The 19,873-nt window shown below is 41.3% G+C and overlaps 1 protein-coding gene across 2 annotated transcripts in view; it reads left to right on the forward strand.

Moving 5' to 3' along the window:
- Window positions 1-19,873, forward strand: part of LOC129191564 (calsyntenin-2-like) — a 218,305-nt gene that overhangs the window by 86,043 nt on the left and 112,389 nt on the right. For both annotated transcript variants that reach the window (XM_054795023.1, XM_054795022.1), the window contains exon 2: window positions 12,672-12,794. In XM_054795023.1, coding sequence (XP_054650998.1) covers window positions 12,672-12,794 — 123 coding nt within the window. The remainder of the gene's footprint in view (window positions 1-12,671; window positions 12,795-19,873) is intronic.

Genomic DNA, 19,873 nt, shown 5'->3' on the forward strand with positions numbered 1-19,873 from the left:
AATTTAGTGAGGAAAACCGTGATAGAATGAAGCTACAAAAGTCGAAAACTGTACTTCCTTTTTTTATTTACATCACAGTTTGTCTTCAGGTCAGCTGAAATTAAAGACACAGGGACATTTCAGAATCATAACTGGGCTTGCCCCCCTTTTTAAAGTTGGCAGCTTAGAGACCTTTGAACTGCAGCCAGGGTCATGATGCTGCTCTTGGTGGCGAGTTGGTAATCACGTCAAATATTCATAGAGACCAGACCTCACCTGGAACACTGATTGTGCACTGCAGATGTGTCAAACCACACCATGTGAACTATGTGAGGTGTTGCCTGGTTGCAAAATGCTAACTCAGCAACGTGTAGAATGGATTATGTCATGTTATTGCTGTCTGTGATTGCACAAGGACTCCCCTTTATTTCTGTGAAGGTCATCACATCATGTTCTCTCTTTATAGCGGGGGGTGCATGTCCGCTGCACTTTTTCAAAAAGCAGTTTTGGTCCCATCCAAAAACGTGTACGTGATGCTATATTAAATTGAGACGGTTCAAGGACCAAGCAGAAAAAAAGACGCTCAAGCCGAAGCCGCCCACGAGCTCATCGACCGGCCCTGTCGTTTCTTGCTAACGTGATTAGCCTTTCCTGCTGTCACCCCATGAGCGCCTGGGTTGGTTGGCCAGCAGTCTATGTTCATCTGCACTGTTGTTGCCACTTGCGCTTGTTCTGCCACGATCACATCAGAAGTTTCATGTGAGAAATTGGTGCAAGATCCGATGTGTTTATCCGCTAAAGGAGGAGGAGTCTCAGACTAGAGCGGTCCTATCTAGTCTGACTATGTTTGTCCCATCAATTGATTGAGTATGAACTAAGAAAGCCTGCGCCGATGAGAGGCGAAACATCTTCTAAGACAACCTGAACAGCCCAGTTGCGATCCATTCAATGCCCTGAAAATACAATAACCTGGATGAATGAGAATATTCACTTCTGCATAATGAATTCAATTAAAAACAAACATTTACTCATCATCTTGGACCGCTTATCTTATCTTATCCCTGCTAACTACTGGGCGAGAGGCAGGTTGCACTCAGTTACAGAGCTGAATGTGAAGTTTTTTCTCACCGTATACGTTGGTGTCAGCTGTGTACATAGAACTCCAGTTGAAAATCAAAACACAACGCAGGTCAAACACTTGCGTCCTAATCTTTGTGGATCATTGTTTAATAAAATCCTGGATCTGATCCAAGTGAAATGGTTGGCCAATATGCAGCAGCAACACTCCTCGAAGTTTTGAGGAAATTGAAGAGTTCATTCAAACCATTAAAATGTTGTTTTTCAAGTTATAACCCTGTCCTCTTCCCAATTGCTTTAAATGATAACTCCATTCTTTGGAGAAGCGCTCGAGTCAAATGTCAGGGAGACTTTGTTTCCATGGAAACATTCCAAAGTCACTGGCTTTAATTTTTGGCACTGCCCAGAGAGTAATTGTGGTTACTATGTCTCGCTCACTCTGACAGGAAGCCACACACCCAACATCGTGTCTTTTTCTGCTTACTGCTTTTAAGGGTATGGTAAATGGAAAAAGACAAGGTCATACTGTTCAGGTTTGTAGTGTAGCGTCTTGATGGCTGTCATTACATTATTTTTTAAATCAGATTACTGTGCGTACTTGCACCACATGCTCCTTGGTTTTCACTTTCAAGCAGAGCTATTTAATTAAGAAATGATTACACTGCTGATATTTAATTTGGTCAAGGCAAAGTGTGGTGCTGGAATTGGGCACTGCTGTTGACGTGTTAAGGTAGGAATGACGTTAAAGTAGGATTCAAGTTAAAAGACACTGTCAGACTCTTTGTACATCTGTAGGGGCGCTATACTTGCCTCCGTCCATCGTCATAACAGAGAGTTGTGGCTTGCCATGATGTGCATGCGTTTATTCTGCTCAAAAATGTGACGTCATTAATTAAATACATTAATTACATTAGCATAGCATTAGTTTTGACAGCTCTAACAAAAAAACAATGAAGAAAGAAATGATGATACTGTACAATGGACTTAATACAGCATATATGCTGTAGCTTGAGGAAAGAGGCCATCAGAATCGTTACTTATCATATTTATTATAGTGAAATCATGCAACTTTAACCTCTGGTAATACTTTACATGTAAGCGTCTCATTTTGTACTCGTGCAAATACAGGTGAGAAAAGCAGGAAGCTGAAAATGGCACTTCTAAAGCTGCCTTTATAAAAATGGACCATATTAAGGCCACATTTGTGACTGTGAAGTCATTTTGCTAAAGAGGGATGGTGAAAGCAGGAGGTAATGGCACCAGAAGTGTATTTCCAGCCCCTACACATCCACTCTTCCTGTTCATTCAGATGTATGCTTTTAGGTGTCTTTGGGTCTTTTGTTTGGTTTAGGGACAGGTCCTACACTATATTTACCTCTCTTGGTCTCCATCACATGTGTCGTGGGGCTCGGAACATAGTGGATGCGAGTCATTGTGCAGTCCTTTCCCTGTCTGTGTTTAAAAGTCCTCATCTGAAAGTATAGAGCCACACATGCAGCCAAGATCAGCTCAGAGGCAAATTTGATTGATATTTATGGAGGGCTTCTGTGTTCCTCTCCCTCCTCAGCTTCTTTTCTGTCACAAGGATTGCACTTTAGCCAAGGAGGGTGAAAAAGAAGCTCATGGTAAAAGCCTGACCTTTGTGTGGGCTCTATCGTCTTGCAACAGTGACAGTGTTGCAGGATTGGAGGGAGAGAAATGTCAAAACAAAAATGCCATTGTTCATTGAAGCACAGAAAAGCCAAGCTTTGATGTTTGGTACCGTGTGTCCCTCTTCTTTGGGTTTTCTGTCTGGGTATATAGTCCAGAACTATAAATGCACCCTGATGAATTTCCCTACAGTATTTGCTCACAGAGCTTCTGATGTGGATTCCGAGGGCTGCAGGAGCATCTTAACATCCAATCTGTGAACTGAGATAATTATACACGTGAATAAAAGGAGACACAAAGTCAGTAGTCAAGAAAGACTTAATCCAAACATACACTTCCTACCCTGCGTGATATATCAAGATTATTTATTGGTTGTACAAACAAATGTACTTACAAAGACGAGTCAGCTTTGATTAACACTGATGCATTTGTATTCTTAATTTCTAGCGCTTTGATTGTAGTTTGCAAGAGTGTAGAGGTATTTTTCATACTGAGATTTCTTTAATATTTTGGCCATTGGTGGCTGACAAACACCAATGCAAACATGCACCTGCACAGCACAGCCAAGTGTTACGTGATTTCTCTGGGTTATGTTTGACAACCACCAACTTTCATAGTAGAAGGCAATAGAATGAATGAATGAATGCAGTGCCTCCTCCACGATAAAGGCAGCAGGAGACACAGATAAGATAAGGATAAACCTTGCAATCATACCTACCCTCGCTGTTCCCAGCGTCACTCGTTAGCACCGATGACTGAGACGTGACGTGTAATTCTACATTCTACATTCTACATTTTCTACGTTTGATCAAACTTACTTACTACAAAACATGATCACCGCATAACTCCAATTCATTAGTTCGGAAATCTGCACACTAAGCATCATGGGAACTGTAGTTCTTTTAGCAATAAATTAGCTGCATCATTGTTTTTAAGCAGCTGGGTTCAAATCGTGTGAAAAAATGAGTGGCTTATAGTCCGGAATTTACAGTAAATGGACAGTAAAAGTCAAATAAAATATAATTATAACTTGAACTTAATAATGGTAGCGAGAACACCCCATACGGTATTATTGAGAGGTCCTGAAAGTCACCACAAGTTCAACTTTTACAATGGACTACCCCCTTTTTGACTCTGTAAGGACACTTTACTTGCAGTGGCAGCGGGTCAGGGCCACCAAGGCTTCTCTGCTGGCTTAAGCACCATCAGAAGCACTGTCCGACATGTTCAACCTAAATTCTAGTATTTGTTCCATGAAATTGTATTCATTTATTCCCAACAGGCGACTATCTTTGTTTCGTAGCATGTCTCGGCTGCGCTGCTTCCAGCATGTGCATGTTGGATTTTTTTTAGTCCTATCAGATTTCAGCTTCTATGTGTTGACATGGGTTTGTAATGGCGGTGGTATTCATCCCCAATTCTGTGATGCCACACATTGCTGTATTGCACTTTTGTGTATTATGGATACTTTATACTGTATAATTGCAGCGTGATAGTGGTGATATGAAGAAGTGGATCGGGTCACTTAAGTTCCCACTGAAGGCCCAGGTACCAAATGTACCTGATTTGAATGTGCAGGAAGTAAACACACACATAATATAATCTTCAAATGAGTGGTAAAATATACCAGTGTCCGGACCTTGGGCACCTCATAGATGGCTACGACCTTGAGTGCAGGTACTGCCGGAGAAAATGAAGGCTAAATGATTTGTGTCATTTGGTGTGTGAAGTGTCAGAAGTGGGAAAAAGCTAAATAAAATAAAATAAATTCATGCAATAGAGCAGGCTGCCAAGGTTGTACATTTGTGTCCTGCATCTTACTGGAATGTTGTTTTCCATTGTTTCATGGAGTTTTCGGCATAGTAAATCATTTAAAAGAACGTTCATTTGAAAATCTGGCCCCGCAGCGACAAAGATTATATAAATAACATAATCCCAATTTACTCCCAGTTGTTGGAGGGTGTTGAGGAACATTCAAAGCTACAGAAGCTTCGATTAAATCCAATACTGCAACGTTTTACAGCCATTTCGTCTTGAAGTAGAACAGAAGTCATACATTCTTTGAAAGTCACTTGTTTTGTTCATGTTTTTAGTGCTGCCAATGAAACATTCTATTATACAGTCTGTACCTGTGCTCTCCCAAAGCATTTCACCTGGTGGCCTCACTTTAAGACAGGTCAAAATAGGCCAAACTATCCCGGAGAGTGTTTAGTCTCAGGTAATCTATTCCATAATGTAACATTCACTCAACATTTGATACACATGGTCATAGCAGTTTTATTAGCCCTTAGACTGCATGTAATAACAATAGAAGGATAGATTACTTGTACTTGTCAAAATCAATGTTAGGAAATTGAAGACTCAATGTACAGTATCTAGACAACAATCTGCTTAGAGGCTTTTGTATTCGATAAAGCCATTTCCTGGCAAATGGATCCTGTCAAATTCCTCTCAGAAGCCAGACTGCTAAGTGTTGAGATGACTTCTAGTGTTATGAGGCGGTGGACCTAATTGTTGGACCTAATGCAGAAACGGAGAAGAGTGGAGAGCGCACAAGTACTGGATACAAAATCACAAAAAGAAAAAACAAAAAGAAAGAGCAAAAAAAGGTTGCTGTAAAAAATGTAGCACAGAAAAATAGAAAACAATGAAAGAACGCAACAAAGTTACACTAAACATTGGAGCAGAGCCGGCTGGCCCATTCGGCAATACAGTAATCCCTCATTTATCGGCGTTAACTGGTTTCAGACCCGACCGTGATCAGTGAATTTCCCTCAACTATTATAATATCGTAGACATAATAATAGAAAATAGAAAAAATGAGGCACACATTGGCCTAGTGGTTAGCATGATGGCCGCACAGTCAGGAGATCGGGAAGATCTGGGTTTGAATCTCCGTTTGGGCATCTCTGTGTGGATGTTCTCCAGAATTTGCCGTTGTCCGTTGATGGACATCTCTGAGCTTGCTGATTTCTAAGTAATGTATGCATGTATGTACTTTATTTATCCCACAGCGGGGAAATTTACATAGTAATTACATGTTAGTGGCTGCAATGGTTTACTGCTTTACTTTTTTTATACTTGGTTTACTGCTATTGCTGCTGTTGTCTCTGCTATATTTACTTTTCATTCTGCCCTTTTGTTGACCTTGTCAATCAGAGATTAATATACTAGATATCTTTCCTTTTTTTAATTTCAGCTGTTTGTCTTCCCCTGTCACCCCCCTGGTGAATGTTCAGATAGAAGCACATACCTCTTAAGAAATGGCACCTACGGGCACAGTTACGGTGGCACACTGTGGGCCGGGTCAAAGATTAATCAGCTGTTATAGCCGCTCTGCCATGCACGTAGCCTACAGCCAAATCCACTACGAGCAACTTAATTGGCAGGCAAATGGCAAAGGGAGATAGTCCTGCTGACTGGCAGTGAAGGGAAGCTGAGCTCCGGCATTCACCTTTCACCCGTCACACAACCTGATTATATTAGCATGTATATGTTCAATAAACCTGTGGCTAAATTTAATTGAGTCACAAAAATGTTTCAGTCGTTAACTCCTTTCATTTGTTAGAAGACATATTTACAGAAGGTGCTTTTGTATGCGATGTATGGGTAAAAAGTATATACTGTATACGCAACAGCGGTCGGGGAGCTAACCCATGTGCTATCAGGGAGAGAGCTTTACCAACGTACTTGAGCACAGCCACACTAGCTGGCATCCGTAACATATAGTTTGCGACATAATTTAGACATAACATATTCAAATTGTGCGGCTTCATGCTATCGTGGTTTTTCAAAAGTATATATTAATAGATCACGCTGTTTCATGGCTGAATATGGCCTATTAACAAAAAAAGGATGCACATTTAAGCTGATTGTATGTTTTTTTTGTGTGTATTTTGGACATCCTTGTTTTTTTTGTAGTTTATGCCTTCTTCCTGCTCTTTCTGCAAGTTCTTTCTACAGCTGCGAGACAATATACACATACCTTTCTTTTCTGCTTCTTCTCTGGAGTTCAACATCTTGTAGGTCCCTTGCAAATAGAAGAATCAATGACACTAGGGGCCGTCACGCGGGACAAAGCGGGACCTAATAATGCCACGACTGCTTCACGGATGCGGGAAATTGTAGTGAACAATTGCGCTGGTGTCATACACTAGATATAAATATAATCTAAATAATCTAAATATAACTTAGATGTAAATGAGGCTGAATCCCAATTCTACCCTTTTCCCCTCGTCTTACCCCTTACCCCTAAGTTTTGTGCGTTTGCGAGAATCAATTGGTGTCCCAGTTCTCCTTAAACCGAGGTGTAAGGGGTAAGTGGTACGGGGTATATACCCCTTGAAAACGAGTGCGCGAGGCTACCACACTTGAAACCAAGGGGAAGGCGAAGCTACGACACCCGCTGAGCAGACGGAACTGCAGAGACCGGAAGAAACATCGAAATGTAAGCAGTAACGAGGTTCACAGTAACGTCACTCATGTTTTATTTATATGCAATCATTTGCTTCGCCATGGAGATATTCGCCATGTTTTGAATTGTTTGTTTTCACCAGTTATTACTAGCCGGGCTCACACCGATGCCTAACTTCACTGGAATCTACCGCATTTCATAAATGATTAGTTAGAGAGAGCAACCACGTTAGCCTGTCAATTGTAAGTTAGCAAGGGGAATCTACATTACTGAACTGGCCGAGAGAGTGCCATGTTTGTGTCTGGCTAAAGCGCCCCCTTTTCAGCCACGGCGGGTGGCTATCCTGTTCTATCCCCGCTCTATGTTCTATGTTGTCGCGATAAAGGAAAGGTTACTGTAGCACTTCAGGGAATATGCAACAAGTGGAGGCAGTGCTGCTGCCTTCCATTAAAGTGGGTGTTAAGGTTAGGTTCAAATGAAAAAAATGCTGTGTGTGTGTGTGTGTGTGTGTGTGTGTGGGTGTGTGTGTGTGTGTGTGTGTGTGTGTGAGAGAGAGAAAGAGAGGAAATGAATGTGATTATTTTTGCAATTTAACAGCTTCACCCTTTCGCTTTTCCTCCCGGCGAAAGGTCATGGTATTTGAATCACCGCGTCTGTTTTAAAGTAAACACAGCGAATGTTGTTTGATCAGAGTCGTTCATTTATTAACAGATAAGAATCAGAATTGTGTCTTTAAGTTATATGGTGCCCAAAGACTTGGCATTGGTAAGCCTGAGGAAACATCACCTCTGTCCATTCACAAACAGGTTGATGCGGGCCATTTTCTCGTTGCTTTTAGGGGAGCATGAATGTTGTTTGCTTTGAAAAATTGGGGTCACTTGGAGTACAGCGGAGATGCTATGAGCACACATTCTATTAGAGGCTTCCGGAGCCTGAAGGCTGAGGTGTAGCTGAGGTCTGCCCAGTTCAATCAAAATGTCAAAAAGACAAATCTTCTCTTTGAGGTGAGCAGTTCACAAAGAAAGGCATGACTTTCAGCAAAAAAGGACAAATAAAAACAAATATTTACGTTTCTCACTTCCTGCTGACTCGCTTAAATTTCCCCACACATGATGTTTTCAAGGATTTGGACGATGTTTAGCAGGCCAACTCAACGTATCGTGAACGCCATTCAGACGTCACTCGAGCTTCTTTCAGCGATTCACAGAGGAAACATCAATGCTGTCTTCAAAACCAATCATTCTCGGGGTCATGTGACCACATGTGAATGGACAGGGTGTTAACAGTTCAATCAGTTAGGACTAATCCTTGATGCCTTGTTGCTCTGTTAGGCATCCAACTGAGAAAGCAATCTGTAAAAGTGTCAAGTTATTCGAGTTGTAGCTGTAGATTTCAATCACTGCGAGAGACTGCAATGCTTCCCTTGGCAATTTGGGAACTGATGGATTGGTGTTTTCATTTGTAAACCCCCTTTCTCATCCTCCATATTTGGTAGACTGAATTATCTGCAACAAAAGTGGACCATATCAGTGAACTCCGGGGGGGTGTGTCCCATGGTGTCAATCCAGTGACCCCATTCCTCTCAGGTTGCGTAGATGTTGTATTTTTGTTGTCTGTGATGGGATGAGCCGTGGCTTTGGTGGTTCAGTCGATGCTGACATGTGGGTGGTGCTCCACTGAGACTGCAGCAATTACCAGAAGTGAACAACTCACTACTGAAGAAAAAAAAGAAAATAACACTGAGATCAACATGGACTTGAGCGATCATGAATGCCATAAGCATGCCAGAGAGATACAGTAGATAGATAGATAGATAGATGGATAGCTAGATAGATGGATGGATGGATGGATGGATGGATGGATGGATGGATGGATGGATGGATGGATGATGGATGGATAGATAGATAGATAGATAGATAGATAGATAGATAGATAGATAGATAGATAGATAGATAGATAGAGATAGATAGATAGATAGATAGATAGATAGATAGATAGATAGATAGGTAGATAGATAGATAGATAGATAGATAGATAGATAGATAGATAGATAGATAGATAGATAGATAGATAGATAGTAACACAAGTGTAAATGTAACAATAGAGTAGGGCTGGGCGATACGACCTCAAATCAATATCACGATAAATTGGGCAGTTTTACCTCGATAACGATAAATGCACGATAAATCCCCGACCACTGCATATCTTTGCCATCTGAAAATAATTGCAGGAAATGCACGCAAAGCGCGTGATTGAGAAAGCACTATAGTAGGTCACAGAGAGCAGTCATCTTTCCCGCAGTGCTCCAGTATCTAACTGATAACATAGCTAGTTAGCTACGCCAGCGAGTGCAGCTTGTACAGCTGGGATGTCAGGTGTCACGTGAGCCAAGAAAAGTTGTCGGAGACTTGTAGATTTATATACAGATGCGCCAAAATGTTACTCTACTTTCATCCACTTTGTGTGGACTTATTTCAGGAGCAAAATGCGAATGAAAGGGTTGAAAATCATAGTCGCAGGTGTGCTCATTTGTATTTTTTTTTACTAGCACAGTCTATTTCTAGGCACATAAGCTAGTGAAATGCTGACACTGTACAGCCGCTTCTTCATTTGAACCATCACCCGTTCCCTCACCGTCTGTTTCCCTTCTTGTTCAGGCTGGATGGCTGGAGTCACATGACTACACACATCGTACCTCGTCTTAAAGGGGAATGAACATAGCATACCAGCACGCACAGTCAAAACAGACAAAAATGACTTTTATTTTCTTTGTTATTAAAACACAGAATTTATCGACGTGGGCAACATGACGTCGGTTATCGTAGTAAATTTTGGTAACGGTAAATTTTCGGTATATCGCCCAGGCCTTCAATAGAGGTATTAGTTTATGTCTAGAGGGCTCCATATTGTTAAAAAAACTTATTTAAAATGTGTTTTCTATGCTCCAACTACAAACATATTCCATGTATAGATAAGAAATCCTACTTTGCAGAAATCCACTTGACAATGTCAATTAACCGCAATAAACGAGGGATTACTGTTAGTATTTCACCTCTTTAATAGCATATCAACACTGAGTAGCGCAATGTGCTTTCACAATCACAGAATGTTTCAGGCAATTTTACACAGCTGAGTAACCATGGTCAGCAGCACAAAATAGTTGTATCAAGGATAATTAAAAGTCAACAAATGATGAAGTCCCCAAAAGCCCCAGACTCCTCATTAGGTGTCCTGCATTGTGCTCAAATAATGTTGCAACTGGTACTACTACACGTCTTTTGTGGTTATGCGGTTATGTCCCAGGTTGCACAAATTACCCCCAAAGGCTGCTTCTGCGGCTTAACAGTTTCATTTTACTGGCTGTAAGTCATGCACAGAAGCACCGGTTATTTGTTTCCTAAATGATAAGGCTTGGCATTTCTAATTAAAAAACAGTATCGGTTACCACTTACTTTTGTAGCAAATTCATGCATATTCATCCCAGGATAATGTGCTATACTAATGTGTTCCCATCCATCAATGCTTGTACTTATGGTATAATTAGCAATGTTCTTCAGGCGGAAACTTAAAACACTGCTTGTTGTCGTGTCAGCATGTGTTTTTCTGGTCTCACTTAAGTTCCGAATCCTCAAGAACATAATTACAAAATCTATGCCAAATGAATCCTGTTTGTAAGTCATGCTCTTCACCACAGTATATCTGTGTAACATAATGTTTTCAAATATTGATTGTATCCATACTGGCCTGGCTACATTTAATGATTTGAAGTTGAGGTAGTGCAATAACAACTTCAATGAACATTTTAGGGACAATACTGAACATTTTTATGCTCAAACTACTTAAACTTTTACTGAAAAGTGTAAGTTTTCTATTCTCCTTGCACTGTTTGATTACCAGGTTGTCAATAAATACCCCATTTGACTTCCATTTCAGAGCCTTTCCTTGGAGGCAGAGTAAAACTGAACATGCAGAAATGAAGCATGTCAATTACAACTTACATAAGATACAATATAATTTCTCTTTGACATTCAACAAACAAAATGCATTTTCAATGCTAACAATTAGCCTTGGTGATTTTACATTGTGATTTCAAAGACATCCAAATATAAGACTTAAATAAATAACTAAGATGTCCAGTTATTCATATCCATTTATTTTCTATGCCGCTTATCGTCCCGATCTCCTGACTGTGTGGCCAACATGCTAACCACTCGGCCACCATGCTCAGCTGATATATAATAATAAAATGAAAGCATAAAATACTTACATGAAACACTTTTGAAGGCTCAACAAGAGACAGGTCGGGCACATTCAGCATCTTAATGGCAGCAGACTACTAACAAACGTTTTCTTCTTTAGTGACAGTGGGTTTCAAGTAGCACTGCAGAGCATTTTCGCCACCAATAGGAGTATTAATAGATGACAGCTGCATAAAAAATCCCCTTAAGACCCGCGACCCACTGAAAACGAATGTTACCGACTCGAATCACTGACCAGTTGAGAATTGCTGTCCTACAGCCCTCATACACTAATGCTGAGGTGTCTCATTTAAAATGGTTGCTTATGCCAAAAACAGGTCCTGAATGCGCACATCAGTTGTTACGCCAATGTTGTGATAAAACAAAAAAACAACTTAGTGGGAAAATGTGTGTCTGTATGCAGGTTTTGGAGGCAGAGAGAACTGGTGATTTATGTGGTGATGTGACTAAATTAAGCCAAATGAGTCAGACATTCACAGCACCAAGATATGAAGTGGACCTTCAGGCACACATTTCCCGGTGGAGTGTGACTTATAAAGGGAAGATCGTGTGCTTGTACAAGTCTGAAAATGTTACACCTTTAATAGTAATCATGCACACAGACTTATAAATGAGGCTTCGGTGGTCTAATTTGCAGAAATGTGAGTAAACTGGAGCTTATCCCATCAAATCAGGGATTTATGGGTTGATGGGAAGTATAAAGTGTACATTTCATCACTGTATGAGTCAGTCACCAAGTTGTATTTTATTAATCACAAGACTGCAAAGAAGTGGCTTATGCATCTTTCAGCCCTTATTTTCTGTGCATGCAAGGTTTATAAATGAGACCCTCCGATTTGAATGTGGTCATTCTCACCTTTAAGTTGTACAGATTTTACAGCAGAAAACAAATGTTTGTTGGTTCAGAACAAAGTCAAAGTCGGCCCAGGGCACATTTACTCAATTAGAACCCTTTATCAGGCCCAAGGGACAGGAACTTCTTTGTGGTGTGGCCTTCAAAATGGCACAGTGGTAGTCACTGATCAAGTCAGACCATTGCTTTGAAACCTGCAGGAGAGAATATGGGAGAAAGAGGAACTAATATTATTAAAACCAGTAGTCTTACAAAGACTGAGTGTGGAAGAAAAGAAGGAAACATTCATGAATGCTTGCTGAGGCATGAGTCGTATTTTGTTGTTTTCGTGTCAAAGCTAAGCTGCTGTTCTTTGTTCACTATACACATTTCTCACTCTGCACAGTGACATGTTTGTAGCAGAAATACATTACTAACGCTTCATACGTTGTCTCCCCAGTGAATAAACACAAGCCGTGGATTGAGACGTCATACCATGGGGTGATCACTGAAAACACTGACGTTGTTCTGCTTGATCCTCCTCTGGTGGCTCTGGACAAGGATGCCCCCATCCCATATGCAGGTACAACACATCAGTGCAACAGCAACATATCCAGTGATGACTCAGGTGTTAATTTCCAGCAATACTAATCAAAATGGCGCTATCAATGTAAAACTATGTATTTGGTGTCCCAAATCGGCCCTGGTGGGCGGGGAGAACTGCGTGGAGAAAAACAAAAGATGACTGTAACTGGATTAGAGTGTACCCACTTTGTGACACTTCCAGCTTGTCCGAAAGTGCCAGCTCTTATGGGAATGTCTTAGCCAGGAGCTAATGTGGCCCTTGCAAAGCTTTGGAACTCATTCAAGATCCTCAAGCTGGGTGGGATTGATTGCGTGTGCTTGTGTGTGCATGTGTGTGCATGTGTGTGCATGTGTGTGCATGTGTGTGCATGTGTGCATGTGTGTGTGGCCCACGACGCAGTGGCATTACCTGAGGGTGCTCATTTTAAAAAGCCACTCTACAGGGAGAAAGACAGCAAATAATGAGACAATAGGGAGGGTGTGCTGGCTGACCTGATGAGGGCACACCCGTATAAGCAAGCAGAGCTCATGTTTTCAGATCTTATCAAGGAGGATACAGGGGCATTTTGTTTATAAATTTGTTAAGTGCTTACAACACCAAAAATGTTTGAAAAAATCAATAACAAAATGAAAGTACTCACTTAAAAAGCCATTTTTGTCAAACTGTTTTCATTCACCAGTAAACAAGGATAAAATACAAGTAAAATGAAGTGATTATTAAACGCCTCTCGTGAGTTTTCCGAACTGCCGCCATGTTGGCTGTGACGTCATGTGGAGGACGCCTTAAGGCAACCGGACTCATCAAAACACAGCCATGGACACACGCAAAGAGAAATATTTGTAACAATAACACAATTACAACAATCGCTGATATTGTGTTGTGATGAGTAGTTATTAATACATTGTGCATTGTGTCTACATACCGCCGTCCCTCATTTATCACGGGTAATTGCTTCCATACCTCACTGCGATCAGTGAATTTCCGCAAAGTATGATTCAATACTAATAAATGGATGTGTTTGTAGTTATAACATAGAAAACCTGTTCATGACCTTCAAATATATATTTTTTACCATTATTCGAGCCCTGGAGACATGAAATAATACCACATGGTCACCTATACACTCCGATTATTCTTGGTTTACGCCACATTGCGCAACACTGATGCGCAGGCTACAGGGTCACTGCAGGGACATAAGAGGCAGCCGCCGCTCATTGCATATAGCAAGCTACTGAGCTAACTACTTATTTGTTCTGAAATCAATAAAGTGTTTCAAATGGAGTGAGGAAGACGGACAATGTAAGAATCCAAAAACATACCACTTCCACACAGAATGGGAGGATATTTTTTTCATGTTGGATATGCCATGGCTGACTCCATGCACTGTTAAGGTAATGTAATCTAAGGTATTGTAATATCTCATCAATATGACATTACTGACACCTAGTGACCACAATACTGCATATGACTTGTCGTTCAGTATTTTTGGACTAATAATAAGCCATAGTCAACCAAGAAACAACGACTATTTATTAATTTTTTTTTTTTTGAAAAACCGCAATAGAGTGAGGACAACTGTACATTGTTTTGCAACATTGACAGTTTAAGCGCTGTCTGCTGCCACTATATCAGTTTCGGAAGAGGGCCGTTGAGCATCTGATTTAACACTCACTAAAAAAGAAAAAATCCAGCCCCAACAGGTGTGTTGTTTGGCTGGCAGTGATTGACACTGACAGACTTATGCAGAGACTGCAAGATGCAAGACAAGTGACAGCGGCCACTGTTTAGCAAGGCTTGAAATTTGGCATGAAAAACCCACGTTATTATTTTCAGATTTGTAGAATATATCTCGTAGAATGAACGTGAATTTTTATTACTGCCACCATGGCATGCTTTTCAAAAGTCAAACATCCTCTGGGTTTTTGCCTTTTTGTTTATTTCCATCTGCGTCAGTGCTTGTATTTTCCCTGATCTGAGTCAAGGAAAGATAGCCGGGACAGCTGATGGTAGAAGTACCCTCCGGTAATACACATTCAGTCCCAAACTTTCCTATATCTAAAGCAAAGTATCAAAACAACTGTCATTGGAATGTGCCAAACATAACATGTTTTAGAAACGTGAACAGGCTTACTCTGTCTACTCGAGTGTTCAAGCAAAAGCCTGCCACACAGTGGGCATAAAAATATATAGCAACAATAGAAATCAACTAAAAATGCAGCACATAAATATAGAAAAGATTTATTCCATGCATAGTTCTGAAAGAGAGGGCTCTCGTGGTAACGTCGCGTCCTCCTTCTTCTCCCATCTCATTCCGGAGACTTTCAGTGGTTTCAGTGACTAAAAGTGTAAACAAATATATTTGTCAATTCAAGCACTCACCTAGCACAGGGAACAACCTCATCAAGGACAGCACACATCCACAACACTCATTCTTCACACTCCTACCGTCAGGCAGACGCTACAGGAGTTTGAAGTCCAGGACCACAAGGCTGGCAAACAGCTTTTACCCACAGGCCATCAGGCTTTAAATTTAATATACATCCACTGAAATCTGACATCATGAATCTCCTTCGTTTTAGCCTGCTAACATTTGTTGGTTGCTGTGATGAACATTCAATATGTAATCCTTTCAGCTTCTGCACACAAAATACACATACACAACCCCATTGTCCCGTTATTAGCCAGACACATTTAAGTGCACAAGCAGTTGTCCTACAATTAGTTGAGGGTAGGGGCAGCCTCATTAATTAGAGCAACCACATTTTTATTGCAGGGCATTTAAGACACAGGCACAATGTCTGCCTAGGTCTGTGGTGGTTGTGCACCACCGATATGGGCAGTCCATCTCCTGTACACAATTGAAGCGGGGGCTTGATTTACATGGCTGGCATTAAGTCAAACCTGTTTATGGTGGTTGCTGGACTCTTTCATGGCTGCCCTGTCACCAGTTTGTTAATTACTTTTATGGACAGAATTTCCAGGTGCAGCCAAGGCGCAGAGGGTGTCTGGCTTGATGGTTTCAGAATATCACCACTGCTTTTTGAAGATGATGTGGTCCTGATGTATTCATCATGATGTGACCTTCAGCCTTTTGGGGTGGTTCGCAGCTAAGTGTGAAGCTTCTCGGATAACATTAAGTGCCTCCAAATCTCAGGCCATGGTGGGAAAATGGTGAACTGCACCCATTATGTGGCCTCAGGTAGAGGAGTATCTCGGGATCTTTTTCATAAGTGAGAGAAAGATGTATTGAGAGATCGACAGATCTGTGCAGCGTCAGCGATAATAAGGTCACTGTATCAGACTGTTGTGGTGAAGAGAGAGCTGTGCCAAAAAGCATAGCTTTCAATTTACAAGTCAATGTTCCTACCCTGTTGTGTGCTCATGAGATTTGGGTAGTGACTAAAAGAACAGGGTGGCGACAAACAAGTGGCCAAAATAAGTTCCGGGCTGGCGGTAGCTGGTCTCACCCTTAGAGATTGGTTGAATAGCTCAATCATCTGGGAAGGACTCAGAGTAGAGCCACTGTCCCCCCACATTGAGAGGAGCCAGTTGAGGTGACTCTGAGCTCCCAGTAGCCTCCCTAGTGAGGTGTTCTGAGCATGCCCAAGCGGGAGGAGACCCTGGGGTAGATGTAGGACATTCTGAGACGACCCACCCAATGGGACTTTCTTCACACTTCTGCCCTATGGACCTGCATAAGTGGAAGAAAATGGATTGACAGAGGGATCTTTCTATGATTACACTTGGTGGCAGTGATTTTGTGTTTCCATTGTAGTGTTATGAATGGTACCCAAATTATGGATTTGTATTATTGATCCAGTCATTGCCAAAAATATTGGCATACTAAAGATGTTTTTGGCCATGCCTGTATGGAATACCAAATCAGCTTAATTTATACAGCCATGGCCAAAACATTGGCATCTTTGACCAAAAACGTAGGCATCGTTGCCATGCCAATATTTTTGGCCATGACTGTAGATCATTGTTCTTTCATGCTACAGTGGAAATTGACAATAGATTGGCATTTATAAAACTAGGTACAGAAAAAAGAACAGCTGTTCTTATCAAATATAATATGTACTCTGTAGTGTTAATGTGGATGGTAGTATTTAGGTGACACAGTTCTTGCCCTTCTGCCTTAACACACCTGGGTGTGTTTGCTAAAAATAAACCAGGCCAGGACGTGCTTCTACAAACCATAGTGAAGCAAGGTACACGGAACAGTTGTGTGGTGTTGCGCTCTTAGGGCTTGGTTATCACACTTAAGGGTACTTGAACAATAGAGGTTAGTCCCTTTGCTACCCTTTCAGGTAGACTTCAGGTAGACAGGTAGACTCTGAAGTGGTGTAATTAGGGAAATACTACAGGGTGTTTGCTATGCATCTCAACAGGAATAATCAGAGGCATTGTGGCAACATGCTTTTTTCAAAGAAAGAATTCCAAATTCATGGTGGACAAATTGGAGACAATACATGTGACATCCAGTATGCTAGGCCTGAAAGAGAACTGCACTGAAGGTGGAATCATTCAAGCAGTACTGGGTATATTAAAGCCCAGCAATTTCAAAGGTATGTTTACCAACCAGGCAAACATGATAATAGTGACACTCCAAGGTTTCACTGAACTCCAAGAACTCATTGACTCCAGACAATATGAAAATGAGGCACCACAATTCCTCCGTAGAATGATGGGGCTTAGACAAAAAAAACAGCACAAAATGTGTTTCTGTGCACTGTATATTGGGGTTAAACAAGAAGCAACCTTCAGTTGTGGAAGACCAGCGTTGCCAACGTAGTCACTAGTTGACTTTGCAGATTCTCATGGCGGCTTAAATTGCCAAAGGCAACTACCTTCTTGTGACTTTCTCTTTTGCAGACTTTTGGTGACACATTGAAGTGGGGTCACATAACATACTTTGTTCCACTGTTAATGTCCATAACGAGTAGTAGAAGCACAGCATACGGCTGAGCAAAGAAGATCCCCACCAGCTGTCCTGGCTTAAAGAGCGGGAAGTAAATGTAATTGTTTCTTCACTGTCACACTATAATGAATCACTGAATCTTTTTTCGTGTGTGCCTCAGAAGTTTGAGTTCGAGACAAAGAAGCCTTCCATCGCCATTGTTCACATACTCCGTTATTAATGAAGTACTAAAATGCAATCTACTTCCTCACTGAGCCACACAGATGAAGCAAATAGACTTTGTAATGAGATTTTTCTGGGCTTTTAGCTTTTTTTTCTCCTTGATGAGTTACAAAACTGACAGAGGAACACAGTCTTTGGGTTGCTTCAAAAGCAAGAGAAAATAATATGTTTTTAAGTTTTCCATTAACTAACTTTGTTGTGAGAATGAGGTGGATTTCATTATTGAAATTACCATCTGATATTCTTATGTCGTCACTGTGAAAATTCACACTTATGTGAAGCTTGAAGTGGTTTGTTGTATGCGCCTTGAAAACCGTGGCCTGGGAAGTGACGTGTGTGACATCAGCTAGCTATAGTTGACTGTCAACTGAGTGCTAGCAGCAGGTTAGCAGTGTAGAGTGTGTCCGACAGCAGCTCCTGTGTGAATGTTCACTGAACGTTTTGTTCGTAACCACAAAGAGCAGCAATGGTGTAGTATTCTATACTGGTCTCTAGGTGTCAGTAACGTTACATGGCTACAAATTACAGCATTTTTTTCTTTTGTTAACTTTATGCTATTTTTTTCTCTTAATATTATGACTTTTAATTGTAATTTTAATTGTATTTTTAGAATGTGCTGAGGGCCAATAATAAAACAGCTGTGGGCCGTAAATGGCAGGGCCACACTTTGGACACCCCTGAACTTAACAAAGCTTTTACATAATAACATATTTTAATTCTCCTGAATTGCATTGCACTCAAACCATGCATACACACAACACAAAGTAAATGTATTTGGTTTAGGTCAGGCAGAGCAGACAAGTCATCACGTTTGGTTTCAGTGCAGCTTATTCCCAGTGGCGGAGCCACTAATTTCTTATTGGGTTGGCCACGGTGAAACCATTACTCACATAGGGGTGGCAATAAGTTGATACCTGAATTGTCTAGATGGCCAATGGGGTGGCCAGAGACTGACCAGGGGTGGCAACGGCCACCATGGCCACCCTGTAGCTCTGCCACTGCTTTTGCACCTTCTATTAGAGCAATTAATAGCTGAGCAAAGTGCGGAGGACATGTTTTCAAAGCATAATTTCTGGATTCTGCTCACCATCGTGGCGGCCCAACCCCCACAGGGCATAATACGGAAGTGGATGGCGATCGGCACTCCTGTTTTAACTCTCGACTCGTTGGTTTGCATGCCCGCTCCTGCTGCTATCGAGAGCTTCCAATATTAACAGATGTATGTGCTTAATCACGCTTCAGAATTTAAGTCAACATGTGAGAAAACTCAACCGGAACCGACCAAAGTAATCATGGAAAACTTACCGCTTGCAGTTCATGCAAGACCCTCTTTCATTGACAGCTCCTACACAGAATAGGCAGCTCTCTTCTTTGTGTGTTGCCGTGAAATGCGTCCAAGAGGAAACGGAGGTTAGTCTGAACTAATGTTTTGCATCACAGAGCCGCGTTTGTCAAACTTGTCCCCCAGCCGTGGGAGTGGCCACCCCGTAGCTCCGCCACTGCTTATACCGTAATAGAAGTCTCTAACAGAACTTGAACAAGAGGATCCTCCTGGGAGGCTGTCCTGATCCCAGAGTCACAGTGTGTGCAATCATACAGCGCACAAAAGAAATATGAGGGAATTAAATAAAAATGACATTTGTCTTCTGTTTGAATGTTTTTGCCGTAGATAGTCTTGTTGGTTTCATGTTGTAGGACACTTGTAACATCACTGAACATGATTGGTCACCTCAATCCAATCTGCTCCCATAGCCTTAGTCATTCTATAAACTTGGCCATACCGGGAACTTGTGACAGTCCAATTACGTATAACTGCATATCGGGAAGCTTAAATTATTGTCATCCATCGGAGCATAAAATTGAGGCGCTACATGCAAGGCAGTAGAGATAAGCATACGGTATGCCTGACTATGGAGCCGGAAGCCCTGACACT

This window comes from Dunckerocampus dactyliophorus, chromosome 12 (genome assembly GCF_027744805.1).
Source record: "Dunckerocampus dactyliophorus isolate RoL2022-P2 chromosome 12, RoL_Ddac_1.1, whole genome shotgun sequence".
NCBI classification, from domain to species: domain Eukaryota; kingdom Metazoa; phylum Chordata; class Actinopteri; order Syngnathiformes; family Syngnathidae; genus Dunckerocampus; species Dunckerocampus dactyliophorus.